Source organism: Passer domesticus, chromosome 3 (assembly GCF_036417665.1).
Source record: "Passer domesticus isolate bPasDom1 chromosome 3, bPasDom1.hap1, whole genome shotgun sequence".
Lineage (NCBI taxonomy): Eukaryota > Metazoa > Chordata > Aves > Passeriformes > Passeridae > Passer > Passer domesticus.
The window spans coordinates 70718001-70744570 of record NC_087476.1 but is presented as its reverse complement, the minus strand read 5'-3'; the positions used below and the strand labels follow the sequence as shown (position 1 = coordinate 70744570).

Genomic DNA, 26570 nt, shown 5'->3' with positions numbered 1-26570 from the left:
ATAATTACTGTCAGGCAGCCATCATAATAAACACTTTATTCTTATCAAGGACAAAGAGTTCCCATAGGAATATGTTAGCTCAAGAACACAAGTCCTGCATTTAACCAGATGATTCATCAGGAGGTCAGTCAGTCTGCAGAAAAAGCAAGTCCATCTAGACAGGCAAAGATGATGCCCAAGAGAGTTCAGTAGGTAAGTTACATTTTCTCCCCTTTCAAAAATGACTTCTACCTTAGCTCTGACCTACAATCTAGTGTTCTTTTGTCAACCCCCACACCTTCTTCAGTTCAGAAGTTTTCCACAAGGAATCCTTCCAGATACATATGTATATCAACTGGGATAAAAAAGGTAGCCTTCAATTTTTTTTTCCTTTTTAATCACACTTATGACTTGGACAGCAAATCCTACAATGTACGACTCTTACTGGTTTGCATAGGAAACATGCAACCAATCAGAAGAAAGCATATTGTTATTCTGGTTCATTAACTCCTGTAAGAGTGGCTCCTGTAAACCACTCTTACAGGAATTCACTGCAATCCACAATGCCACAAATTCCAATACCAATTCACACTTAAAAATACAAGATTTGCTTTCCACTGGTATTGCAAGGGGATTCATAAATGCTCTTTGCTTTTGATAATCAGGCCCATATCTGACCACGTAGGGTGAAGAAACCTATTTAGAAGTTGAGAATTTAGTTGAGTCACTCCAGGAACCAAATGGATGGAAACTGCTTCTAACGGAAACAATATTACCCTGTAATCACTGAAGGACACACCAAAATAGATTCGATGATCCAGCATGCTTTAAGCTTTTCTCACACAGTAGGCAAGCACACAAAAACAAGAGCAAAAGTTTCAAGTTTTTCAGGAAAATAAATTTTAAAGTCCAGCAAACAAACTGTAGTCATTATTCACTTGCAAACTTGAATTTCAGCACAAAGCAAAAGCATGTCACAAAAAGCCATGTGATTCACCAGTGACATTCAGCAAGGCGTATTAATTACATGGTATCTGGATGTTTCCATTTATTTACCCTTCTCAGCAGGTAAGACTGGATCAAACTTTAAAAAAACAAAACCAAAGCAACCTGTCTCCAAAAGAGATTTTTGAACAAACGTCCCACGGTCATTCAGCACTTGCAGAGGCCAGCGCTGCACCCCTACCCAACTCCTCCGGCAGGGCTCAGGGTCCGGCCCCCGCCTAGCGCAGCCGGCGGACTCACCCCGATAACCTTTAGAGGCAAAACCCTCAGGTAAAGCCCAGAGTGCCCAATATTCCAGCCCCCCGGAGGGCAGTTCACAGCCGGCTGAGCGCACACGCCCTGGCCGCTGCCGCCCGCGGGCCGGGGCCCGCAGCTCCCACCCCGGCCCCCGCTGCCGCCCGCCCCCAGCCCCTCTCACCAGGTGCAGGGCCATGGGCAGCGTCAGCAGGAACAGCCACAGATAGAGGTGGCAGCTGTTGGTGAAGGCGCCCTGCTCCGGGTCGTGGTACCAGCCCCCGGTCAGCGCCGCCCACACGCCCTGCCCCACCAGCCGCGCCGCCGGCGACACCATGGCCGCCCCCCGCCGCCGCCACCGCCGCCCCTCAGCCGCCCGCCGCCGCCGCCGCCATGCCGGGCGCCCGCGGATTCTCCCATGGTGCCCCGCGACGCCGAGCATCCCGCCCGCCCCACCCCGGGCGCCGCCGCCGGGAGGGCGCCGTCACGGGCCGCCCCCGCCGGGCGCCGCGCCCGCCCTGCCCCGCCGCGGGGCCGGGGCCGCCGCCCCACCGGGGTCCGCGCCCGGCTGCCGGGAGCGGCGGCGGCGGCGCTCGGAGGCCGCGGGGCGGAGCGGGGCCGGGCCGAGCGGCGGCGGAGGGGGCGCGGTTCTGGCGCGGGGGTGTCCGTCACGGCCGCGTCCCGCCCCGGGCACCGCGAGGTGCGCTCACAGGTGCTAAAGAAGCGCGGCGCAGCGGCAGCCCCGGCGGCCGCCAGCTGGGCTGCGCGCCTCGCCGGCCACTCCCCCACCGCCGGGATCTCACGGATCCTGCCCGATACATCACGAGTTTCCGATCTGCGAGCTCTGCCCAACTTTAGTGACACCCGTTTTGCGTTGACTTGAGATGTGTTTTGGGCGGGATGTGGGGATATTCCTCAAAAAAAAAAATTCGGTTTCTTTCAATAATGGGTTTAGGAAAAAGCCCAGTCTGCCCGAGTTGAAGAGTTTCACGCAGCTGACCTGAAACTAGCGGAGTGAGGAGGTGGGGGCAGGTTGGAGGAAGCACAGGTGAAGTGGGGGAGAGGGGGGCTGAAAAGGTGATGGAGATGAGTGGAAGCCTTGGGCAGGGGAGACTAAAGTCGGTGAAGAATGAGACATAAGGATACCAGGTATATTCTTATGGGACACCTCCGAAGGAAGGGGTACAAGGGTGGGTTGTGAACACCAGGACTGACTTCCCACGGTGCTCACCACCTCCCATCTCCGACCATCAGAAAATAGTGATGAAATTCAATTTTAATGTCTCACCGGCCCCTTCTAGGGACTGTCCACGTGTATGGACCTTTATTACAGTCATTTTTGTGAAGGATGCATGTGTCAACTTGCACATCACCAAATTTACTCTACTTCAGTTGTTCCTGACCGTGGCTATAGTTTCACAAACCAAATATGCCATTCTGCTGTGCTTTGTATGGATTTTTTTTTTTTTTTTTACAAAGGTAAGAGACCACAGATGCTATTATAGTGTGAGCTCATGAACCACATATCTCAGCTTTCTTCCTGATGTCGCAGGCAATGTGGCCATGCTGGATGCTGGTTTTGGCCTGGTGGGAAGGATGATACAGCACTGTGAACAGGAGGTCGGGAGCAGGGGAGGAATGGCATCGTCTCCCTCAGCAGCACTGCCACCATTAGATGCCTGAGGATCTACAGCCTTGGGGCTTGAATACTTGCTCAGTGTGACCTCGGGAAGTTTCCTGAGCTGTATGAAGGAGGCACAGTCCTGGCAGTGCCTCATGTGCTACTCCTGTAAACACATCTTGCCCAAACCTCTGCTTTATTGTAAACTTTTTTTTTATCCTTTGCAGGTTCTTTTCAAAGATTACACAGTTTATTAAACTAAATGTAATGATTGAATCAAGTGCAATATGCAGCTATGAATAATGTTGTTGATGTATGATAACTAAAAATGTTACGTTTCAGAAACTACTGAAGTCATTTTCCCACAGGAAGACTAGCAAAAAATTTTGTTTACATGCACAGCTCCAAAATAGAAAGGTGGGTAAACTAAGGTACAAATAGAAAGCTTCTTCAAAACCTCCTCTCTTCTGTTTTTTGAGACCTCTAACTCATGTAGGTTAAAATGTGGAAGGCCTAATAATGCAGACTGCAATTGATATTAGGTTGACTTCTCCTGGTTTTGGCTGGGATAGCGTCAACTTTCTTCTCAGTAGCTGGTACAGTGCTGTGTTTTGGATTCCATATGAGAATACTGTTAGTAACACAGTGATATTTTAGTTGCTGCTATGTCATGTTTGTCTTAAATCTTTTTGTGTCTCGTGTCCTGCCAGTGAGGTGATACAAAAAAGAAAAACTGGGAGGGAGCATAGACAGGGCAGGTAACTGAAACTGCCCAAAGGGATATTCTAGACCATCCTGCTCAGTATATCAAGTGGGGGGAAGAAGGAGGAGGAGGGACATTTGTAGTGATGGTGTCTTAGTTACTTGTCTTCCCAAGTAACTACTACATGTGATGGGGCCCTGATCTCCTGGAGGTGGCTGAACACCTGCCTGCCCATGGAAAGTGGTAAATTAATTCATTGTTTCGCTTTGCTTGTGAGCGTGGCTTTCCTTTCCCTATTAAACTGTCTTATCTCAACCCACAAGTTTTCTCATTTTTACTCTTCTGATTCTCTCCTCCATCCTACCGGTGGGGGGGTGAGTGAGTGCCTGCGTGGGGCTTGGCTGCTGACTGGGGTTAAACCATGACACTTGTCCATAGATCACTCAAATCTTTCAACTCTTCCTCATCTTTGGATAATGCTGACAACAAGTATTTTTTTGTATAAGGATACTTGCAGTTATGAAGGGCTCCTGTATTTCCAGGTCAGGATATGTGTTCTGGACACAACGTAGATGCACACTATTGTAGCTACACAGCTGCAGGAGTGCCAAAGATGAAAAAAAGGGACCTCTTTTCTCAACAGAGATGCCAGTGAGGGTCTGCGCCGTCTGTACGCTGCTCTTTTAACCGGTAACTCCACTAGGTGGAGCCGTCAGGAAAGTTAAGGGCACTTGACACTGTTTTGGGTCACAATATTTCCATTATTTGAACCCCTAAGAACAGCAACTATACACCGAGATCCTGGAGCGCTGGGTGCTGAGGAAACGCTGAGCAAAGTCTAACCTGAGTGCCGTGATTGCTAGTGGATAGTGGCACTTCAGAAAGCAAATTTTGGAATAATAGCTCTAGATAAATATTTAAACATTTCATTGTACTGCAACCAATACCTTGTCTGACCCAAAACATTCCACACTTAATTAGTTCCTGCAGATGCTTTTAGATAACAAAGTACAAGGTGGAATTTGTGTGGCAGAACGCTTGTATTACAACATACTTTATGGCTTTTATAATAAGGCAAATATGCAGATAAGGGAAAGGCTTGTAATTACCTCTCTGAATAGCTGCAAGGCAATGTTATATTAAAGGAAATGGGAGAAGACTTGATAGACATGCTGGTTCTGCATTCTTTCCTTTTGGTTAATGTGGTTCAGTAAGTCACTTTAGTATAATTGTATTTTTGCCTTGTGTATAACTATAGTTATATAGTGAAGTAAACAAAAATTTATGATTCTTGAATACTGTAATTTTAATTTTTTTTTAATTACTGTCTTTATGTTCAAACCTTAGTTCTGTAGTATCCAGCTGCCAATTTTGTGTTTATATAGAGATGTACAGTGTTCTGAATGTAGGGTTTTGTGCAAAACATTGAGTGTTCATTGCACCAGGTTATTCAACCCAGCAGTGCAGTTTTACACCTTCCCTGAGCCTTTACTGTCCTCCTCAGGGCCTCTACTGGCAGCAGCCACATCCATAACCACAGGTCCCACAGCACAGTGATTGGCTCCTGGCACAAAAACTCATTTCCTTCCACTTTTAACCACTGTTTCCCACCACGCTGGCAAGACGGGAGGGCGTCCCCAGCCCACACACTTCCCTCCAACTTCCAAGGAAACTACAACTGTAGTTTAGAAAGTGATACGATTTTTCCACTTAAAACCAGGAGAACCTTTACCCATAAATAGTACATACACAGCATTTGCTATTTTCAGGCAACCTTTTAATTGAAAGGATTGTGTGATGGCACCACAAAGGGCTGGGACTCTCTCAGCCTGTGCATGGACAGGGTGGTGGGCAGGGGACAGTTGGAGTGGGTCCAGAGGAGGGCAACAAAGATAATTAAGGGCCTGGAGGATCTCTCACCAGGAGCTGAGGGAGCTGGGCCTGTTCAGCCTCGAGAAGAGACGACTGAGATGGACCTCATCAGTGTCTGTCAGTATCTCAAGGGAGGGTGCCAAGAGCCAGGCTCTTCTCAGTGGGGCTGAGCAATAGCACAAGAGGCAACAGGCAGAAACTGATGAACAGGTAATTCCATCTGAATATGAGGAGGAAATGCTTTACTGTGAGGCTGACTGAACACTGGAACAGATTGTCCAGAGAGGTCGTGGAATCTCCCTCACTGGAGATGTTCAGGAACCACTTGGCCTCAATCCTGCGCCATGTGCTCTAGGATAACGCTGCCTGAGCAGGGAGCTTGGAGCAGATTCCAACCTGACCTATTCTGCGAGAGCCCACGAGCAGCGGAGGCAGTGGCAGAGCAAGCACGAACCGCGGGAGCTCGGTTTCTTCAGAACCCGCCTGGGGTTTGTTCCAAACGAGCCCCAGTGCCGCACAAGGAGGGAGAGGGCGAGCTGCGGCGGAGGCACAAGCGCTCAGCGCGGCCCGCAGCCCCGCGGGTGCCGCAGCTCCGTCCGCCGCTCCGCGGGGCCGCACCGACCGCTCTGCCGCCGCGCCACGTGACGGCGGGCGGCCAATGGGCGGGCCCGGGCGGGCGGGCGCGGGGCACCGGCGCTGCCCTCCCCGCCTCTCCCGCGCGCGCCTGCGCTCTCCCCGCCGGAGCCCCGCGGCGGCGGCGACCGGGCCGGGCGGCCCCGCCCCTGCCGCGCCCCGCCCTCCCTCCCTCCCCTCCCTCCCGCGGCTCCCGCTCGCGGCGGCGGCAGGTGAGGATGCGGCTGGCCCGGCGCTCCCGCCTCCGCGGCGCTGCTGCCGGTGGCCGCCGGGGCTGAGGTCGCTGCCATGGCTCTGCCGGGCGCCGGGGCGGCGGCGGCCGCCGGTGGCAGCGGGGGTCCGTGCCCGCTGTGGACGGCGCTGTACGACTACGAGGCGAGCGGCGAGGACGAGCTGAGCCTGCGGCGAGGGGACGTGGTGGAAGTGCTGTCGCAGGACGCGGCGGTGTCCGGCGACGACGGCTGGTGGGCGGGGAAGATCCGCCACCGCCTCGGCATCTTCCCGGCCAACTACGTGACCCGCCAGCCCCGCGGCGGAGCGGCGGCGGGGGGCGGCGGGCGGGGGGACCCCGCGGGGAGCCTAACGGAGATCGACTTCCAGCACCTGGAGCTGCAGGAGATCATCGGCGTGGGGGGCTTCGGGAAGGTGTACCGAGCCACCTGGCGGGGCCGCGAGGTGGCCGTGAAGGCGGCGCGGCAGGACCCCGACGAGGACATCACGGCCACGGCGGAGAGCGTGCGGCAGGAGGCCAAGCTCTTCTCCATGCTGCGGCACCCCAACATCATCGCCCTGCACGGGGTCTGCCTGCGGGAGCCCAACCTCTGCCTCGTCATGGAGTTCGCCCGCGGCGGATCCCTCAACAGGGCCCTGGCCGCCGCCCCCGGGGCCGCGACCGCCCGCGGGGGCCGCCGCATCCCCCCGCACATCTTGGTGAACTGGGCGGTGCAGATCGCCCGCGGCATGCTCTACCTGCACGACGAGGCCATCGTCCCCATCCTGCACCGGGACCTCAAGTCGAGCAACAGTGAGTCCCGGGCGGGACGTGGGGGGAGGTGGCGAGGGGATGTCCCCGCCTTAGGCCGCGGGGCCCGGGGGCGTCCCGGCGTGAGCCCGGCGGGGCGGCGCGGGGGCGGGTGGCCGGGCCTGGACGGGCTCCGTCCGAGAGCCCTGTGTCCACAGGGGGATGGGTGTCGCAACTCGGGCACCCAGTGCCAGGAGCTTGGGCAAGCGGCAGGTTGGTTTGCCGGGCTGTGAGCTGGCTACGAACTCGTGGAAAGGTCGGGAGGAACCGGGGGTACCTTCAGCGCACAAAAAGTCCTGCCCCCTCAGAGGGAAGCTCACTCAGGACGGGATAAAATTCTGTGCGCAACCACAATTGCAAATCTACGAGGCTATATTTACTCTGATGCGTTGTGTGGTCCTGGCCTTTAAAACTAACCCGAGGAACCAAGTGCCTTGTAAAGAAAAGATTTAATAAGGGTATCACTTCTGTTTCACTGTCGAACAATCATATGTGTTTCTGGTTTTCGCTGCATACATTTAACATTGCTAAAATTTACCCTCTTAGCCAACATTGAGGTGGAAAAGGTAAGTACCTTAAAACCAATAGAAACTGTTGTTCAGATGCCAGATTTGCTTTCATCCCTTGGCATGGGCAAATGAACCTGCAGGAATGAAGGAGTTGCTCAATTCGTGCTTAATGGCTCCTTGGTCCATCTGACAAAACCGAAGCATCTAAGATTTTGGCCACTGTGCATTTGGAAAGCTGGCTTACTAGAATAGAGTGTTTATGGCTTGCCGTCGTAGTTGTGTTTAGAAATGATGACCCGAAAGTGGAAATCAGTGTGTTTCCATAAATATCTGAAACTATCTCAACTCTTTCCTTTTGTTCTGAATTTTTCAAAAGTGCAGCAATGTGTTAGTCTTTTTTTTTTTTTTTTTCCGGTTAGGAGTCCTTAAGTAGTCCAGTAGAAATAAAAAAGCTTCATTCAAGTTTGAAGCAGTTTGTTTAAGAGGCTGTGTGTCGTGAAGGTCACCATGCATGGCCTGTTGAGACAAGGCTCAGTCATGGGACTGACTGTTCTGAGAATACTTTCACTATTTGTTTGATAAAGAAAGAACCTAGCTCAGCTGTGTTTGTGGTTCTGTTTGTAGCGCAGGCGGTGAACTCTTGGACGTTTAGCGTCATGGCCAACACCTTTATTTCTAGCAAGTGGTCTGAGCCAGCTTGTGCCCTTTCAGTTTGCTGTTGTGTAGGGAATGAGCTGCTGCACCTTGAGTATTTAGTGGCTCTCCTTAGAGTGGGCTGCTGCATGCTAGCAGCATGTTAAGTGACGTGACAAAGTTTGTGTCTGAAACAAATTCATAACCCTGTGGTTTAGCATAACACTGTGAGCTGAGTGGAGCACTGCTGAGAACTGATTACCATTGTCATCTTTTCATATAGGGGTAATGGCAGAGCATTTCAAAAATATAATTCTGATTACAACCTCAGCCTGGGTGCCTGTTCACTGCTTCCATTACTAACTTCTGTTGCAGATGCACTTAACTTGAACTAGTTAGATCTCTCACCTGTATTTCTTAATCTTAGCAAGACACTTCAAACAAACTTCTAAGTTTGAAGAAGTATTGAATATGCTAAATAGAATTATGTCTCTTGACCGTCCACCTAAATGATAGTGTTAGAACACAATGGTGCACTGGTGGTACCATATACTGTTCAACAACATGAATTTAAAATGACTGCAAGTCATGGCAGTATCCCCTGTTCTGGTAACCCATCCATTCATCAAAGATTTCCCTTCATTCTTTTTCTGTCGTCTTTAGCAGGCTTGCACAGTGGGGGTGGAATGCTGCCAGGGTTGACTGAGTGACTTGCTTGGCGTGGATAGCAACAGTTCTGCAGTGGCTGCAGCTCCAGACAGGGGTCTGGCAGCGCCCATTCCTCACCTGCTTGTTGCTGCTTTCCAGGCACTGCTCCTGGTGGTGGTTCAGTGCTCGCCCTTAAGCAGCTCTAGGTAGTATCCAAATGTATCAGTTTTGTGCTTACTTAGTTATTTTTGTTAAGAAGGATGTTTTTTCTTCCTCAGACAATAAATTAGAAAAATGACTGTCCTTATTACGGTGTGGTAAGGAATGCTTCTCAAACTACTTCCCTAGCAATAGGAAAGAACTAATTTTTCCAGCCAGGGAAAGGGAGCCCCTTCTTCCAGTGTATTTGATCCAGAAAAGGTATGTGTCTGGGCTTGTGGTTGGCAGGCAATAGCAAGCATCTCAAAGGCAAGCATGCTACTTCTCTCCGTGCAATTTTATGGAGCTGGGATCTCTATAGCATATCTGGTATGGTTTCACTGATGCCAAATTGACAGGACTGGAGAGAAAGTACCACAAACAGAAGAGCCGTGAGAGCAGCCAGCTTTTATCGACAGCAGTGACTGGATTTGAATGCTCTTGTTTCATGCGCTCTTTTTGGGAGGTGGGAAAATGTTTGTGTTTCTGCCAGAGTAAGGGAGATTAATAGGTAAACAAATGTTTTCTGTATTGGAAAGGAAAATAACAAACTTGGTTTTGGGGGCTGACAGGGAATTGAAGTGCAACTCATGAGTTTTATTAGCAGCAGAAGGAGTTTCTTCAGTTCTGGAGTCCACATAAAATAAATTTAAATTTACAGGCTTTTCAAAAGCAGACAAAACAAAGGTGTAAAGAACACTTAGCTTTAGATATGTGTGATTAAATTAAATATAGTAACCATGGTCTCTAATGTTGCCTTACCAATTGTGAGTGCTTTACAAAACCTTGTGTGGCTGAAGGAGTGAGAAGTTTCACTTGACAAATATCACGGCCTGTTTTAAGGGTAACTTCTCATAACCAGTTCTTACATTCCTCAATATACTTTATAGATTAAAGACACAATCTAAAATAAAAGATTAAGAGGGGAAATTTGCCTAATCTAAAATCTGAATAAAAATAATGGAGTAAAATTTTAATTTTTTCAAGCCATCATTGTTAGTCAAGGAATTCTGAATTCATTGATGTTTTAACCAAAAAGGAGATGTCTTAAAAATTGTAAAAATACTTGAGTATTCCTAAGTTTGTCTTCGGGGTAGGAGCTTATTCTTGATTTAGCATGCCAGCTGATTATGAAAAAAAATTAGGTTTTACTGGAAATAGAAGACAGGAATTCATCTACAAGATTAGACACTAATACTTATGTGTGTCTTTTTACCACATTTCAGCTGTTTTTCTGACTCTTTGGAAGGGCAACTTTTTTTCTCTGAGGGAATGAAATTTCTTGCTTCTGAGCAAGGACACTCTATTAGTTATAAGACCTGTGGTTGTGTAGGGGCTCAGCACAGCCTTCCCTGATTATTCTATCCCGAAGAAAGCTAGTAATATGTTCAGCTAGAGAATGCCACATTTTCACTTTCTGAAGTCAAGGGTAGAGAAAACAGAGGTTTGTGATTCTGGGGTTGATTTCAGACTTTGTGCTGCTTCTGCCTTTAACAAAAATGCACTCTATCTCTAGTGCAGCAGCCTTGTGTACATTTAGGAAGCATTGCAATCAGTTCAGAATGTCTTGCTTATGGCATATCCATGATTATAGAGTTGGTTATGTGCAGATTAAGTGTACTAACACAGTACTGATAAAGTGCTCTGTACTCACTTGTCATAGATAGATGTGCCAGAGGGGTTTGGTTTGCTGTGGCTTTCACCAGCCCCTCCAGCAATCCAGGGTCCTTTGCAACCCTCAGCTCTCTGAAGGGCGTTGAGTTTATATTGCTTTTTCAAATTGTCAAGGTCAGCTTGAGTTTCAAGGTTTGTTGAATAAGGCCATGGAAGTGACAGTGCTAATGAGAACTGCTTGGGATCTGAAGGAATCAAACATATCAGAGGGCAACTCACTGTAATGTCATGTTCTTCAAACTAGTATAATGAGTAGTAGTTAGAGACTAGAAACCATTTGATTTTAAAACCTTAAAAGGAAGTGTGTTGTGTTTTGACAGAACTGTTGGATCAGTTGCTTTTGATGAGGCAAGGTGTCCTGGAGGTAGAGAAAAGCAAGAACAAATTATCTCTGGTTCTTTGCTTTTACAGGTTATTTGCAGCAGAATTGCTCAAGTTATGTTATTAAACACCTTTTAAAATAAGATGGAAATGTTTTCCAGAATTCATAAAAACTGCTTTTTCTCAAACTTCTCTGTATAGCAGCTTTAGGCTAGCTGTTCAGGGAGAGGAAGAGTAAGAAACTAGAGTTAAGCCTATCTGCCATTTTCTGAACTGATTTTATTTATTCCGAAATCACTAGGGTGTATAATTTGTGTCTTAACTCTTTTGAAGAGGTTAAGACTTGTTCATATCACAAGTACAGCTGTTATTAAATGTTTGAAATGCAGAATCTTATACAGTTACCAAGAGAATTCAAAATTACATTCTATTACAATTGTCTTTGGTAGTTTTGAGAGAAAGAAATGTCTTTTCAGTAGATTTTAGCTTCAATGTAACTTCCTTTGAAAATAAAGTTCAAAGATGCCCACTGATGGCAGTGAAACAGAGTTTTTTCTGTCAGTAGCACTGTGCCAGTTACTGCTCACCTACTGTGAGGTAACAAAACTAAAAAGCCTGATGTATTCTGCATCTCAGTCTCCTGTTGGCACTCCCATTTGTAGGACTTAGTCTCATACTGGTGTTCACGTCTCCAGTGTCCCTGGTGGGCTAAGCCTGGCTGTCCCAAGGTGCCTATGCCCAATACTGGGTGACTTGGGCACCTCCTCTAGCAGGCTGCATATGCTGTAATTGGTTTGACACTGCTTGTACTGCCTGGCTAGCTGCTAAGCTGCTGGTGGCTGGTGTCTCTGAGGTCTGGAGGGGAGTGGATGTTTTTCCTGGCAGAACTAACTGAAGTTCCTCTGCCTCTGGAAGGCAACCAATTTTCATAAAACCCAAAGGAACCACATCTTTGAGAATGTGATATCACTTTGATAAATATCAGTCAGGTAGAATAGTGGGCCAGAAGTTATTCAGCATTTTAAAATCTATGCTGTAGTTTTCCATGCTGTCTTCATATAGGAAGTCATAGTACTTAAATGCTTTACACTGTTCTTCATTACTTAAAAATCACATAAAGTTAGAAGTTTCGCCAGGTGTACCAGGTTCCTATCCCATCTCTGAGAGGCGGTAGCCCTGCCTTGTGCTTTGCTGTAAAAATAATGCTGCTGCATTGCAACACTAAGAACTGGTCATACATCCTGAAGCATCTGGAAGTGTATATGCAGGAAGGAGCACTGGTTTTTATTGCACTTGTTGGCTAAGTATTCTTTAAAAAGAACACAGAAAATCAAACCACCTTCATGCAAATATCAGTAGGATTGCAAAATTTCATTAATTTGGGAAACAACACCTGTTTTGAAGGTTGTGATCTACTTAAAGTTAGCATGGCATTGAATTCCAGTAAGTTTTTCATTTGAATGTCCTTATGTCACATGAAAGAGTTCTGTGTTTCGTGAAACATTGCTCCCAGTAATTTTTTTTCATTATTTCATGTGTGCTCAGACTATGTAGATAGGGATTCTATTTTTTGACAGGCCCTGAAGGTTAGCTGGATTCTGTGGGAGCATCAAATGCTTAGCAGCCTTGAGCTAGAGTATTATCTTTTTCCAGTTCATCAAAGGCAATGCTATGTGTTGCACCTGTTTTAATATTCACTTGATATATATGCTTGTCACATATAAATATGTTGTATAATTTGTGTTCAGAAAGATACTGGAATTCAAGAGAGAGCAATTTTAATAACTGGTTGCTGCGATTGTCTCAATCCACCATAGAAATAACTATAGTGTTAAAATGTTGTAGAGGCCTAATTTCCAGTTAAAGGGTGTGTTTCAGCATTTAAAAATAATATTCAGAAACATTATGATTTTAAGGCAATATCCATCAAATGAAATTTTATGAACTGCTGCTCTGAAACACAATATTTGTACTGTCTAAGCTTTCAGAGGAGGAATAATATCCAGCAGTTATTTTATTTGTAGATGAAGACTTAAATGCAGTAGCCTTTTATTTCACCTCAATTACCATCTTCAAAATTTGCTTCTGTTTGATGTTTTTCTGTGTCTCAAGTCTGGACATTAACGGGTGGAAAAAATTGCTCACTAATTTAGAACAAAGTCCCTCAAACTTAACAAGGCTGAAGTATATTTACATGTAGTGCTTAATGCTGAAAACAAGACTCTAGGCTGAAACACTAGCTATATGTAATTTGATTAATTAAAAGCTCATGGACTTTTAATACCCCTATTTATAACTCATTTTTAATTCAGATTTTCATTTTAATGTTTTCCCAACTATGTCCATCTGACAGCTGTAGAGAGTTTAGAGAGTTGTTTCTTATTCTTCTGCATCTCTTAACAGGTTGGATTATTTAGTCCAGAATAATATTACTTTGATCTTTCTCTGGATCTAACTTGGTTTTTCACGTCTTTCTTCTCTTTGTCTTTGTTCTGTCATTGTAAAACACCAAGTGATCTGGTTTACAACTTTTGGAAGATTGGTTTGGTTTTGTTTTTTTGGTGGTTTGTTTTGTTTTGGTTTGTTTGGTTGGGGGTTTTTTGGGGTTTTTTGTTTTTGGGGTTTTTTTTTGTTTTTTTGTTTGTTTGGGGTTTTTTTGCTGCTTTGTGTTATATTCATTCCTAGCAGGTTTCTTCAGGACTTTCATTTGCACCAGGGTTTCTGGTGACCTCTTCAAGGAGAATGTGGGAGTCACATTCTAGTCTGTATGTTGTGTTTGCTCACTGTTTTTGATGATAAAGAGTTCTATTTTGGGGTAGCATTATAAATTGAAGTGTAGGACTTTGGATTACAATGCTTTTAGTATTTGTGTATTAAAGAAGACTTCAAGCATTATTTGGCTAATTTTTATTATTTTTTAAGCTGATACCCTAAAGATAGGCTAATATGCCTGTTTGCCTCTGAAAATTGTACTGAGCAAGCAACCTATTTCAACAAAGGCAATAGAAAAACAGACAGCTAAACACCTCCCAATTAGCTGTTAAAATACTTACACAATTTTGTTCGTTCCCCTAAACTGTGAAAAATAATTTTAACTGCTGACCATTAGACTTCTTAAATGAGGTATTGTACTTAAATAAACAGACTACAAAGTGTGGTTGAAATTTAGATGTTGGTGGTGTTATCCAAGCATTAGAAGGAATTGAGCTATAACTGAGTTTCCAGTCACAGATTATTCCCCCATCCCCATTGGAGCTGCAGGGACAGGGCATGTCTTTGGACCCTCTTAGCAAATATTAAAAGTTCCACAAAAATGTTCTGCAACCTCAAAAGAATAGAGAAGTAACACATCACTGAACTGTATTTGGGTGTTGAATGCTGTTTTGTGGTTTCTTTGACCTTAGAAGAGAATGGCTTTTTGTTTGTAATCCGTAAGTTTTCTTGTTACTGAGTGTGAGCTTTCTTCTAAACTTGCTTCAGTGTTTCAAGTTCTGAAATAAGCTGACCTTGTATGATAAACATTTGCAAGGAGTGGTTGCAGCACAGGGTAATTTCTGGCCTTGAAATTTATATCTGAGTATTTCTTAAAATTTAAGACATTGAAATTTGTTTCAATGACTTTCAGTAATAATGCTTCTAAAAATGCAGATATTTCTTTTCTTTTGGTTTTTTTTTTAGCTTTGGGGGGATTGCTTTGTTTATTAGAAGCAGAATTAGGACATTGAAGTAAACACAAATACAGATTATACTTATATACAAACAGATAAATACCAGATTACTTGGCTGTCTGTATTTACAGTACAAAATAACAGTACAAAAATAACAACTGGTGTAACTCACATTCCTGGATTGACAGCTTTAAACTACATTTCATTATGTTTACCTTGCTTGACCATGTTACTAAGAGCCTACCTCAATCCAGTCACTGAAAATAAGTGGATGTTTAAATTTTAGCCCTCTTACAGCATGTTAAATTCATGAATTAAATATGGTAAATTGGAAATATTACATATTTGTATAATGTCACCACAAAAGTATTCTTCCTTCTTGGAGCTTCCAGCTTTAACTTTTTTTGTGTGGGGTGGGGGTCATAACTCCAGTTAAATCAGTCCTAGACATGCCAATGTTGGCTACATAATCATTCTTTGTTCTCTTCATAGTGACTAAAATCAGTGTTTTGGCAGGTGTACTATTAACTCAGAGCTGATAAGTCAGCCCTCCCTTTCAGAAATGTAGGAGTAAATGCTTCATTGCTGTGCATCATTATGGGGCAAGTTAACCCTTGGAACTGGTTATATAAATGTTCAGGCAGTTTTGTGATTTTCTTTTCTATTAGGATTAGATGCCCCTGTTCTTCCTGAAGTTAATTGCTTTTATTTCCTCTTGTATTATGTAGAAAGGAAAAATATTGTTCTTTTTAACTCATTGCTGAATGTTACACTACTGAGGCAAACAATCAGCTTTCCCTTCATTTCATCTTCTCAAGAGAAGGACAGCATTGTCAAATTTGCAGAGTTCTCATTTCAAAGCGTTTTCCCTTTGCTGTTCTTGAAAATGCATTTAAATGTATTAAAAGGAAAAAGTGGAGTAAAAAATTGTCTGTTTTTTTTCTGCTTTGGTAGGTAACAGGTTGTTTGGCTTTTTTATTTTTCATTAAAACAGCAAGACTCTTTCAAATACTCTTTATAAAAGAAACTAACAACCTAAAAATTCTTTATAAAGTGTTAACTATTGATATTCCTCATAGAAATTGTGTTAACAGGGTTTCATGTTAACTGATAAGATTCTAACAGAACTCAATGACTAAACCTAAGTATCTACAACCAGAATTTGTAGTCATAGCAGTTGGCATCTTCAAAGGGACCCAGGAGATGGGGTTTTTTTCCGTTTATTTAATGGATTTTTTCCAATAGTAGATTTTGTTAAAGGTGATTTTACAATGGAAAAAAATGTAGCAAAGCTGAATCCAATCTTTAAATCTCTGACTAAAACTGGATATAAAAGGGTTGACCTGTTTCTGTTGCTTGATTTCCCACTTGTTGCAACAGGTGCCACATGGCTTTCTCAGGCAGCTCTAGCTGCATGAGGAGCCTTCCCCACCCACCTCCAGGCAGCTTCTCCCTGCTCCCACCTCTCAGCAGAATCTACACATCTCAGTCTCTGCCTGTGTGGTTAGTAGGTCAGGTTAAAACTTTGGAGAGATTCAGCAGGAAATTACTCCAAGCTGATTTATTTGCAGACTTCATTTTCTGCTGAGCTATCTGGCTGGTTGAATCTCCCAAGACTACCCAGCTGCTAGACTTAGTCTGGGGGGAAAAAGCTGTAGAGGAGCTATAAATGAAGAGAAGGTTAAGGTAAGTATTTCAGTGGAAGTAGGCTCTTACTGTCTTGGTTGTGACATCAGACTACACCTCTTTACTTCAGCTTTGCTGGTAAGTTACCTTTAAAAGTAAAATCTCTTTTTAATTTTTTAGGTATGTATCTATGTATTTCCATTAAACTTTATTTTATTTTGATGTGACTCTTTTTTTTATTAAATATTCTAATTTCAACACATCAAATGCACCTTGAGATAAGTCACAAAAAATAAAGCAACAAGGAAGTTCATAACTGCAGAGTGTAATGTGTTATGATCAGGAAAAGTATGCCAACTATGTAAATACTTCCGTGTACTCAGAAGCTGTGTATTCTTCTGATTAGCTTGAAATATCAAACTGCATCGAGTCATGTTCTACTGACTTCAAAAAAATAACTAGAAATCCAAGCCAAATTTGAATGAAATATTCATAGCTTCAAAATGAAATATTGAAAAGGTGATTTGATTAATGATAGATAACTTAAATTGTTAGTTCTGAAGGAAAGTAACATCTGTCAGCTCTTGCCCCTGGATGGCATTTGTGAGATTATAAAGTTCATCTGCATTGCCTGTTAAATTCTGTATGTTATATGACATATGTTGATTTAGGGAATGGCCAGGTCTTAAATTTGGGTTAGGCAGGAAATTAATGTTTTCTCCAAGTTTCTCCTGGAGGAAACTGTACCTGATATATTATATACTGACAAAGACTTTTTTATACAGTTTGAACATAATAGCTTTAGTTTGCCTTATATTTTGGTTTTTGTAAGACTAGGATGAAGTTCCTTAAAAAAATCACTTCCATAACAAAGGTGGTGTACTTTAAGGAATGGATTCACACCCATTTTATTCTGCCAAGTTTGAAACTAGAACATTATCGTAATCAGGAATTCACCACCTACTGTATCCTTCTCATCTGCCTCCGTTTTGGTCACTGGGTTTTCTTGTTTCTATTTTTGGGGGGGGTTTTTTCTTCAAATTTGCCTTTTAAAAGTAGCAAGCAAAGAAAGTAATTGCTGTTTCAAATAAATGAGGAAGTTTCTGGTAGATAGAACACAACTGAGTGTTTTGAGTTTTAAAGCTAAGTTTCAGTGTTGATTGATTTCCATGTAATTGTGAAATTGTGGAGGAATTGCTTTAATGTGGTTGTTTTTTCTTAAATTCAGTTTTTAAATAGGAGAGTTGTTTAATATTTTATCAAAGAGAACTTGAGAATGTTTGGTGTCCAGTCTGCTTTTGACTTTTTGCTGATGTAGTATCCAAATCTACATTTTTCAGAATTTACCGCTGATCTAGTGTTTAAAGTATGATTATTTGAATGTCTAATTATAAATGCTTGTTACCTCTAGTACTTCCTCTTACAGCACAATAGAAATTTCTGTTTTGCATTACAGACCTATCTGAAGAGCAAGTGAAGCACAAATGGCATGCAGTAATGTAACTTGCAGCATCTGTAGTCTGTGCCAATGACTTGTTAAAACTGCTTCTTTCTCTCAAGTTTCCATTTGCCCAAAGTTGCTTTAATAATAGTGATTAAATAAGTGAAGGGGAAGCAAAAAATGGTGATGCAAGGTGTGTTGGAGCTCTTGAAATCTCTTGTCCCTTTTCTTCTCTTTCCTTCTCCCTCCATTTTCTCCAGAAGGCAGGTGACTCCTAGTCATTCTCATCCTTTGCTGCTTTTCTTTTGCCACATATCCTACTGTGGGCTGTGCTTTTCTTATGAGGTTGATGTGTATTTGTCAATTCATGATGTCAAGGACTTTTTGTGTCAAGTCTTGTCTTGTTTTGGCTTTCCAATTGGGAACACTTTGTTCAGGTTTTTTTTTAAGTATATGTTGGCTCCTTTGAGGTACATTTTTTGGGTTGTTGGTTGTTTTGGGGCTTTTTTAAGCTGGACATTTTTAGATAAATGCATTCAAGAACAAACTGCTCCTTTCAGTTGAGTGTGAAAATTAAGAACTGGTTATATGCCTGCTGTAAAGAGACATAGATAATAGAGGACCACAGAATAAAATATCCATAGAATAAAAAAGTCTCCTGCATATGTAATCAGTTTTTAAAGAATAAAATTCCCTTGCTGATGGTGACCTCTGAACTTAATCCGGTGAGACAATCACAATATGACAGATACTAGCTACAGAGATAGCAGAACCCATCCTGTGAGCCCATGGGAGAAAAGGGAAGGTATTTAAGGAGTGGTGCTGCATGGGCAAAAGTATAATCTTTTTTATAAAGAGAAGAGTTTCTGATCAGTTAATGTTTTCACTGAAATATTTAATTTGTGGTTTGCACACCTAATTTTTTTCACCGTGGTAGTAAATCTACAGTTTAAAACCTAGATATGGCTTCTATAAGCAATGTTGAAATTTTAATTTCCAATTACAATTGGAGCCAAATAACAGTTCCAAATGATGGAGGTGGGTCTCTTAATATGGACAAGGTATTGTGTTTCATTAATTGAATATGCAACATTTAATAAGGTTTTTTTTCTGCCTGTTAGTCCCCAGATAAAGATGCAGGGTCACCCTGCTGGTTTTGTTGCATGTTGATTTAGTGAACTAGTAGGAACCAGATTTGCTTGCAAACAGCTGGAGAGGGAACTGACTGGGTGCAGGGGGACCAGAGGCAGTATCGGCATTGTCTGGACAATCTCTATGTGCAAGTAGAGTTCTACAGCATAACAGCTTTTTTTCCTTTCTTGTGTTCTCTAAGAATAACTTTATCAGTAGTGGTAAATGTAATGGATATGAAGGATTCTTACCTATAATCATAGTAACTTAAATACCTGTGGTATTAAATAGCTTATATTTGCAAAGCCCATGATAGTCATCTGTTTAGCAAACTTCAGGTAAAGTAGCAAGAAATGGTTGGTAGCAATTGACTAACTTGGGAAAATAAGGTTGCTTAATGTTTTATTTTTAGTATTAACAAAATAGGTAATATAAAGGGGGTATAATAGAAAGTACCAAGATGATAGGAGGGGTAGAATGGTCTTCAGTATTTCAGGATGATTCTTTCTTAAGTATTAGAAGGTAGTTTGAATTCAGTACATTTAAACTATTGAAAAGGTGTTCCATGCTTTGCCTTGGCTTCTCTCAGAATACCTTTTTTACTTAACTATTTTATATGTATGGTAACTGAAAAAAGTCACCTGAAAACACTAGAATGCATTGTTCATGCAGTAAAACTGACTTTAACTGTATGAAGTCTTCAGATTTAAAAAAAAAAACCTCAGCTGAAGTGTTGTCTTAAATGGGAACTTCGGCTAGATAAGGTTGGAGAAATACAATCTATATGTACTTAGAAACAAAAAGAAAACTAACACCGTTGGAACTAACCTGCATTTAAACTGTAGCATTGAAGAGCTTAGGTCTAGGTATAGGTTTCCTAGATGTCCTGCCTAAAATGTGTGTCCAGGCCTCCCTCAGGCTTTCTGTAAATACTGTTTTCTAAATTATATTAATTTTAACAAATAAAAAGGAGAGAAGCTGAGGCAGGAATGTAAGCTTTTTATTTGGAATTATGCTTTAAACAAAGTGTTTGCAATTTAAATTAATACTTCTGGTTCTTAGTCTTAGCTTAGTCTTGAAAGTAGAACTGGGGGTGTCATTCTGTACCTGAGTTTGGCAGATGTGCACCCCCAGAATCTGGTTTGTCTAAATGTGCTCTGTTCTGTTGTTTCTGGCTTATGAGTGTGTATGTAGGCTCTTGCTTATTTTTTTCTTTTCCCCAGTAAAATTTCAACCCAAGCTCAAAAGAACAGATAATGCAGTACTTGTTCAACTCTGGCTAGACTTGGTCTGCTACTTTATGTATATCTCAGCTTTTGCTCACCTCAAAAAGAGTTTTACTGCTTCTGTGGAGAGTTTGCAGATGGGACTGATGGAATGAGAATGGCACAGGAAAGAGTGGCAACCGGGAGCTTTTGAGGGGGGATTTTCCTGGGACCTATGCCTCCTTTTCAAGCAGAATTTCTGTGCTTTTCTTGACTAAGAACACCTTGTATGGAAACAGTAGTGGTGTGGCAAAGAATTGTTGCTTGGTCTGTTCTGATTAGAGACTCGGGACAGACTTGGGAAGTACTGGCTGGTTCCATGGCAAGTGTTAGATATTGATTTCTGAAAGTGCAAAACATCTTAACTGCATACACCATGAAATACTTGCATTGTGCCTTAAGATCAGTAGAAAAATATTTCAGTTGTAACAATGATAGTACAGAAAGCAAGAAAGATTAATGGCAGTACTATTTCAGGGGCCATTAGGTTTAACAGGAATGTGTGTTGGATCTTGCAACTTTTTTGAGGAGTGAACTCTGCTTTACACTGCAGAGGAGGTCCAAAATGGGGATGGGAGAAAAGAGGCAATAAAATTCCCTACCCTGGTAACTCCACATCTAGAACTGAGTTTTATCAGAAAGTGTACCTGTAAGATGGACCAGCCAGAGCACCTAGGAAAATATTTTCACTGGTGTTAAGAGCACCGGTGCTGTAGGTCTGCATTCTGTTGTTAGGTAACTTCTGTTCTCATAACTTCTCTAAACCTTTGTTTAGCCTAGCAAAAAGGACAAGCTCTTCTGATTTTATCTATATAAAAGACATTACTAGATCCTAACTATTTTATTTTCTATATCTGCTTCAGTTCCTGTTGTTGGTCATGCATGTGCAGGTTTAGTCATTGAGTATTTCATATGAGGTATTATGCTTTGTAAAATTCTATTGGTACCTCCCTGTTTCTACTGAACTAACCTTCTTTAGTGACTTTTAGAATTGAATTAACTACTTGCACAGCTACATGTAGCTTGCTAGTTTTCCGTTAGCCAGAACAGCCAGGCATTTCTTCTTCCTTCATCTCTTCCTTATAGCTATAGATGTTAGAATTGATCTTATGCAATCTTGCATATTTTTTTAGTATGATGGTCTGTTCTTTCCTTAGAGTGGGCACTACCTTCTCACTTTGCTGCCCAGGGGGATGGTGGAGTCACCATCTATGCAAATGTTCCAGAAATGAATGGATGTGATACTTAATGCTATGGTTTAGTTGACATGGTGCTGTTTGGTCAAAGGTTGGACTTGATGATCTTGGAGATTTTTTCCAACCTTTATGATTCTAAGTATCTTATCTACCACTTTTAATACCAGTTTAACTGCATAGCATTTCATTTTTCTCTCTGACTTACCTGGCTATTATCTTTAACTTGTCGATTTATATTTCAGGAATTATTGAAAACAACATATCTTTGTTACCCTGCTGTAAATATTTCTGGGCATGTGCTGTCTCATATATTCAAGGAGTGCCTATTATATGTCACCCAAGCCTTTGCTCTGTGATGTTAATAAATTTCCTTTCCCCTTGATCTCATTGCTGAAAGGTAGCGTCACAAAGAAGGATGTAATAACTCAGAATTTAGTTGAAAATGGTGTTGCTGGTAGAAATCATGTGCAATCTTAGATTACTTGGTCATTTTTTTATTTCTGGCTGGAATGTTTGGGTGAGGATCCAAGATAGAGTTTTGCATATGGACCAAACTTAATCTCCTTTGATTTTGAATCATTCAGAAACATAGTATTTGGTTTTGCTTATGTAAAAATGAATAAGGTGTTACATAAATATCCTTATCCTATGTCCTACTTACATGTAAATAAGTAAGCACATAGGATTTTCCTGCATTTCTGCATACCTAATCTAATCTGTGGGTGTTGGTGGGTTTTGATTTCAAATAGTCTTTGCACATCTAAATATTTTGGGCTGTGCTTGCCAGGAGCAAAGCTAGAATGTAAGTATGAACTTCATTCTTTGTGGAAAATGAACAGGCTGAAAAATACTGAAGTAAACCCAAAAGTGTTAAACTGGCTCTTGCCCAACTTAACATAGCATGTATATTGGAGCCAGAAAAGACAAAGGTTTGGAAAAAGAAACAAGGAGGGTGCTGAATTAACAGGGCAAACTGGTGATCATAAAATAGCTTCTCCCAGGTTAGCAGCCAGCAAGGGCCAGGAAGCTGTGGAAGAAGCAGAAGGATGCTATAGTAAAGGTTGCTAGGCTACTCCAAGGTAAGCTCTTACAGAGTGCTACTCAGCTATGCTGAGCATTTTTACTGCCCAGCTGCTAAGCAATGTGTGTGTGGTATTGTTTGCCTGGCTACCAGCCGGAAAGGGAAGTTTGAACTGCTAAGAAATGTTGTCCCTTTGTAGGATGAAACTTGGTCACATGCCAGTTATTACCTTTTGCAAGACTGACTGTTTTTGGTTTCGGTCACATTGACTGACAAGGAATGTCAGGAATTCTGCTGAACATGTTTGAAATGGAACAGCAAACAATAGGTCTTTGATTCAAGTATAAAAGTATAAAAAGTTGCATGAATTTAACCTGTTCTGGTGGTTCTCATTGGTGAACTCTTGGTTTGTCTCTACCATTTTGGCCTTCATTTCTTTTGCTCTGTTAAGAAGCTTACTGAAAATGGAATGTGGGTTCTTTTCCTTTTATCTGGATTTGATGTAATTTTTGAAATATTTGTAAGAGTTAATCTCTACCAGTAAGAATAATTTCTTTCAATTGCAAGTGTGAGGTCATCAGTTTTTCTTCTGTAAGGGAGGATAGGTCTTCCTCTGCTTTTTTGTTAATTGATTTCCTGTACTGTGTTTCACTCTACATACAGATAGAAACCACACATTTATGCTTCTTACATGTAATTTAATTTTTGGTCTTTGTCCCAGGAGATGATTTTAACAGAAAGTTAAAACTGACAGTTGCTCTCTCAAACAGTGACAGAGGAACTGAACATGGAATTTCAATTATGGTGTGTTAAAATTATTCCTTTCCATCCATTGTCTCAGTCTTTGTGAGTTCTAACACAATTACCCAGTTCTCTTCTTGTAACTGTTTCCTGAAGAGGTGCTATAACTCTGCCAATAATGTTGTCTCATGAAGGAGTCAGACACTGTAGGATGCAACAGCAAAGAAAGGATAACTTACTCTTTAACATTCATGAAGGTGTGGTGTGTATAATATAAAAGGGACTGGATCCAAGTCCAGTGGCCTGTTGCCAGCTGGGGACTCCTAAGGCAAACTAATTTCCCTGGCATATAGTTTCTGAACTTTGTTCTGATCTGTGGCCCAGGGATTTAATGAAAATAAACTAACTTTTTTTGATATAAATTCCCTATATCAAGTTGAATTCTGTGAATTTGTGGAGATGCTCTTTGAATCTATGTTAAATTATAATATTCACATACCATGCCAAGAATTCCAAAGTTCAGAATCTTGTTGCAAAGTTCACCTATGTGTTATGTGAACAACTGACACGTGTTTGATTTTCATCTGCTAGTTTTACCCAGTGGTGTCCATTTCTTGTAGTGAGAAACTTTGAACAATTATTACCTCTAGTTTTCTTCATTAACAAGGCATTGTTATATAGATTTTTGTTTGTAAATGTTTCTTTTCCTAGGGGAATGCTAGGAAAAGACTTCTTGTCTATTAACCATTCCTTGTAGCTGTGGTTATGTTGTTTTGAGTACCCTTCCTGTGTCCTTCCCCTCGCCTCTTTCAGTTGTTACAGTCTTTCAGAGATGAATAGGGACCAGGATGGAGTGCACTATTAAGAATGCATTTTATACTGTGACATAATGCTGCTTTGTTTTATCAGTCTTTTCTAAGAATTCTTAATATTTGTTTTTGGTTTACTGCTGCTGCTGGTTTTATTATTCCAGAATCTTACTGGAAAGTGGATAATTTTCTGACAGTCTGTCATCATCTGGGATATTAGGATTCTGGGCTTTCTTAAATGATCTGATTTACTTTCCATCTCCAGTGTATTTCTTGTGCTAATTTAATATATGCTCCTACAGTTGCATGAAAAGCTCATGACTCTGTAGGTATTTCTTGGTTCTATAGCTTGAATAGCTTAAAATTATCAAAAAACATTCTCATGCAGATAAAAATTGCAGTAATATTTTCTCAACACTAAAAGTATACAGTTATCTGTGCCATACAAGTTGTATGTGAAATTAATAACAGAAATGTATTTTTTATTGCCATTGCATTAACTTACAAACTCAATCTTTTGCAGTTTTATTGCTAGAGAAGATGGAGCATGATGACATTTGTAATAAAACTCTGAAGATTACAGACTTTGGCCTGGCTAGAGAGTGGCACAGAACAACCAAAATGAGTGCAGCAGGAACTTATGCATGGATGGCTCCAGAAGTTATCAAGTCCTCCATGTTTTCTAAAGGAAGTGATATTTGGAGGTAAGAAGTTTTTCTGCTGAAACCATGTTCAGTGGAACTGTGTTGAGGTTGCGACAAATTTTTTTTTTGTGGTTTGCTAGGTTATTGCCTCAGCATATGGCTAGTTTAGCTCTTCTAAGAAACAAACACATTTTAAAGTATTTGCTTCAGTTGTTATACCTTTTATTATCCATTTACTTACAAACTGGGGGAGGAAGATGGAAAACAAAGAATTTGTTTTTTTTAAAGCAAGCCCTCATGAAGAGAAGCCGTTAAAATATTTGTTAGTGCATATAGCCAAGTGTTTCTCTGGAGTCTTAATATCAATAACTGTATGCTCTTGATATATTAATGTATGATTGATCTCATTTTGGTAGGTTTATTTTATATTAGATGTCTGAAAACTCTCAATCTGCTTTAAAATGGGACCAACCAATTATTGCCTTATATGACTGATAAATAATAAAAGGTGCAAACCAGAACTTTGCCAAGTATTAACTTGAATTAATGCTGGTTTTAGGAATCTGGAATGTGGCTGTGTGTAAAAGTTAATACTAGGTTGAAGCTTCTACACTTACAGAGATTTTGCTTCCAGTAGCTGGATTAAGTAGAGTGTGTTCAGCACAAATTTGTTTTAACTTGCTCTCTAGTTTTAAAGGTGGGAAATGCCGTGTGTTAAATTTTTGAATTTCCCATTTAAGATGTTATTGTGGATAATAGAAATAATATGGCTCTCACTGCTGATGCTATTTTTGAGTGGTGTAGTATGGGATACATGTAGTGTAGAAAGGTAATTTAAACTTTAGTTCTGGTTTATGAGTGCAGAAAAGCAGTGATTGCACAATAGGCTCTAAAAGCTGCTGTGCCCCACCTTGAAAAGTCTGCATTTCCTTTCTTTTTTATATGTTTGCTCTGAAGGGTCCAAGATAGCTATTTGGCCAAGGAGGGAAGGACTTGAATCTATTTTCTCCTGCTGCTTTATGCGTGTTCTGGATTGTATAATTCTTAAATACGGTCCTATTTTGCTTAAATGCATGATATTCTACAGCATGAAGTAATACTTTTGGTATTCTCGTAATGATTCTGTATCTGCACTGCTGTTTTGTGACTCTCGTTTGTCTTGTCTCTAGAACCAATTCTATTTGCATTAGTCTCAGTTGATGCCCAGTTGGGAAGCATCTGTGGCCTCATTCTTTTTTTTCCATTCTTTCTTACTTTTTTCTTAATTTTTTTTCTTTTGCGGGATGGAGGTTGGGTGTAGGCGTTTCCCTAATCAGCTGTATTCCATGCTTAATTACAGGTCCTGTCCAGTCTTGTTGCTGTGATTTTAGGTATCTGAGGGGGTATGCTTTGGTGCAATTATTTTATATTCTGCTGCAACATTAGTTTACATTTTTGGAACCTACAGTATTTCTCTTCTTCGCCTTCTCTTCTGCACGCCTCTCTTGTAAAAATGTAAGTATTTAGTTCAATGATGGAAGTCTAACAGGAGAGGTTTTTAAGTAGAAAAGGCTGTGTTTTGCAGTATAGTTTAGACCTTCTTAGCTTCTAAACGTTTTCTGCTCACTGCACCTTGATCTATTCTGTTGCTTATCTTTACTCTTTCTTTAAAAGAAAAGCAAATAAAGAATATCCTGGTTACGGGAGTGGTTTTTGTTTTAAAAAGCCTTCAGGTTACCAATTTAAGTATATGGGTCTCTGTAAGACAAGAACACAGTGTGTTTCAGCAAATTTCTAAACCTCAGTTGCACATACTGAGTGCTGAGGCTCTGAATGAAATCTGCAGACCTCTTATTAGGGAAAAAAAGAGCAATTGAGGCTGCTCAAGTTGAGGCAACTCACACTTCCAGCTTGTCTTCCAGAATCTGCCAGTGCTCGGAAATGTTGTGGGAGTATTTTCATGCAGAGCCTTCCAGTATGTTCTCGGGTTTCATCCTA

At 41.7% G+C, this 26570-nt stretch overlaps 2 protein-coding genes across 8 annotated transcripts in view; one reads left to right on the top strand and one right to left on the bottom strand.

Moving 5' to 3' along the window:
* The window catches only part of PCNX2 (pecanex 2), a 151393-nt gene extending 149734 nt beyond the window's left edge, over positions 1-1659 (bottom strand). For 2 of the 3 annotated variants that reach the window (XM_064413825.1, XM_064413826.1), the window contains exon 1: positions 1403-1658. In XM_064413825.1, coding sequence (XP_064269895.1) covers positions 1403-1555 — 153 coding nt within the window. In that variant the 5' untranslated portion in view covers positions 1556-1658. Of the gene's footprint in view, positions 1-1402 lie in introns of all 3 variants that reach the window. The other variant, XR_010358915.1, reaches the window with a different exon arrangement.
* Positions 1660-2326: 667 nt separating this feature from the next.
* MAP3K21 (mitogen-activated protein kinase kinase kinase 21) overlaps positions 2327-26570 on the top strand; it is a 44593-nt gene continuing 20349 nt past the window's right edge. For 2 of the 5 annotated variants that reach the window (XM_064413837.1, XM_064413836.1), the window contains exons 1-2: positions 6210-7071; positions 24473-24653. In XM_064413837.1, the coding sequence (XP_064269907.1) occupies positions 6336-7071; positions 24473-24653 (917 nt within the window). In that variant the 5' untranslated portion in view covers positions 6210-6335. Of the gene's footprint in view, positions 2368-3181; positions 3257-6209; positions 7072-24472; positions 24654-26570 lie in introns of those variants that run through there. The other 3 variants (XM_064413840.1, XM_064413839.1, XM_064413838.1) reach the window with 3 other exon arrangements.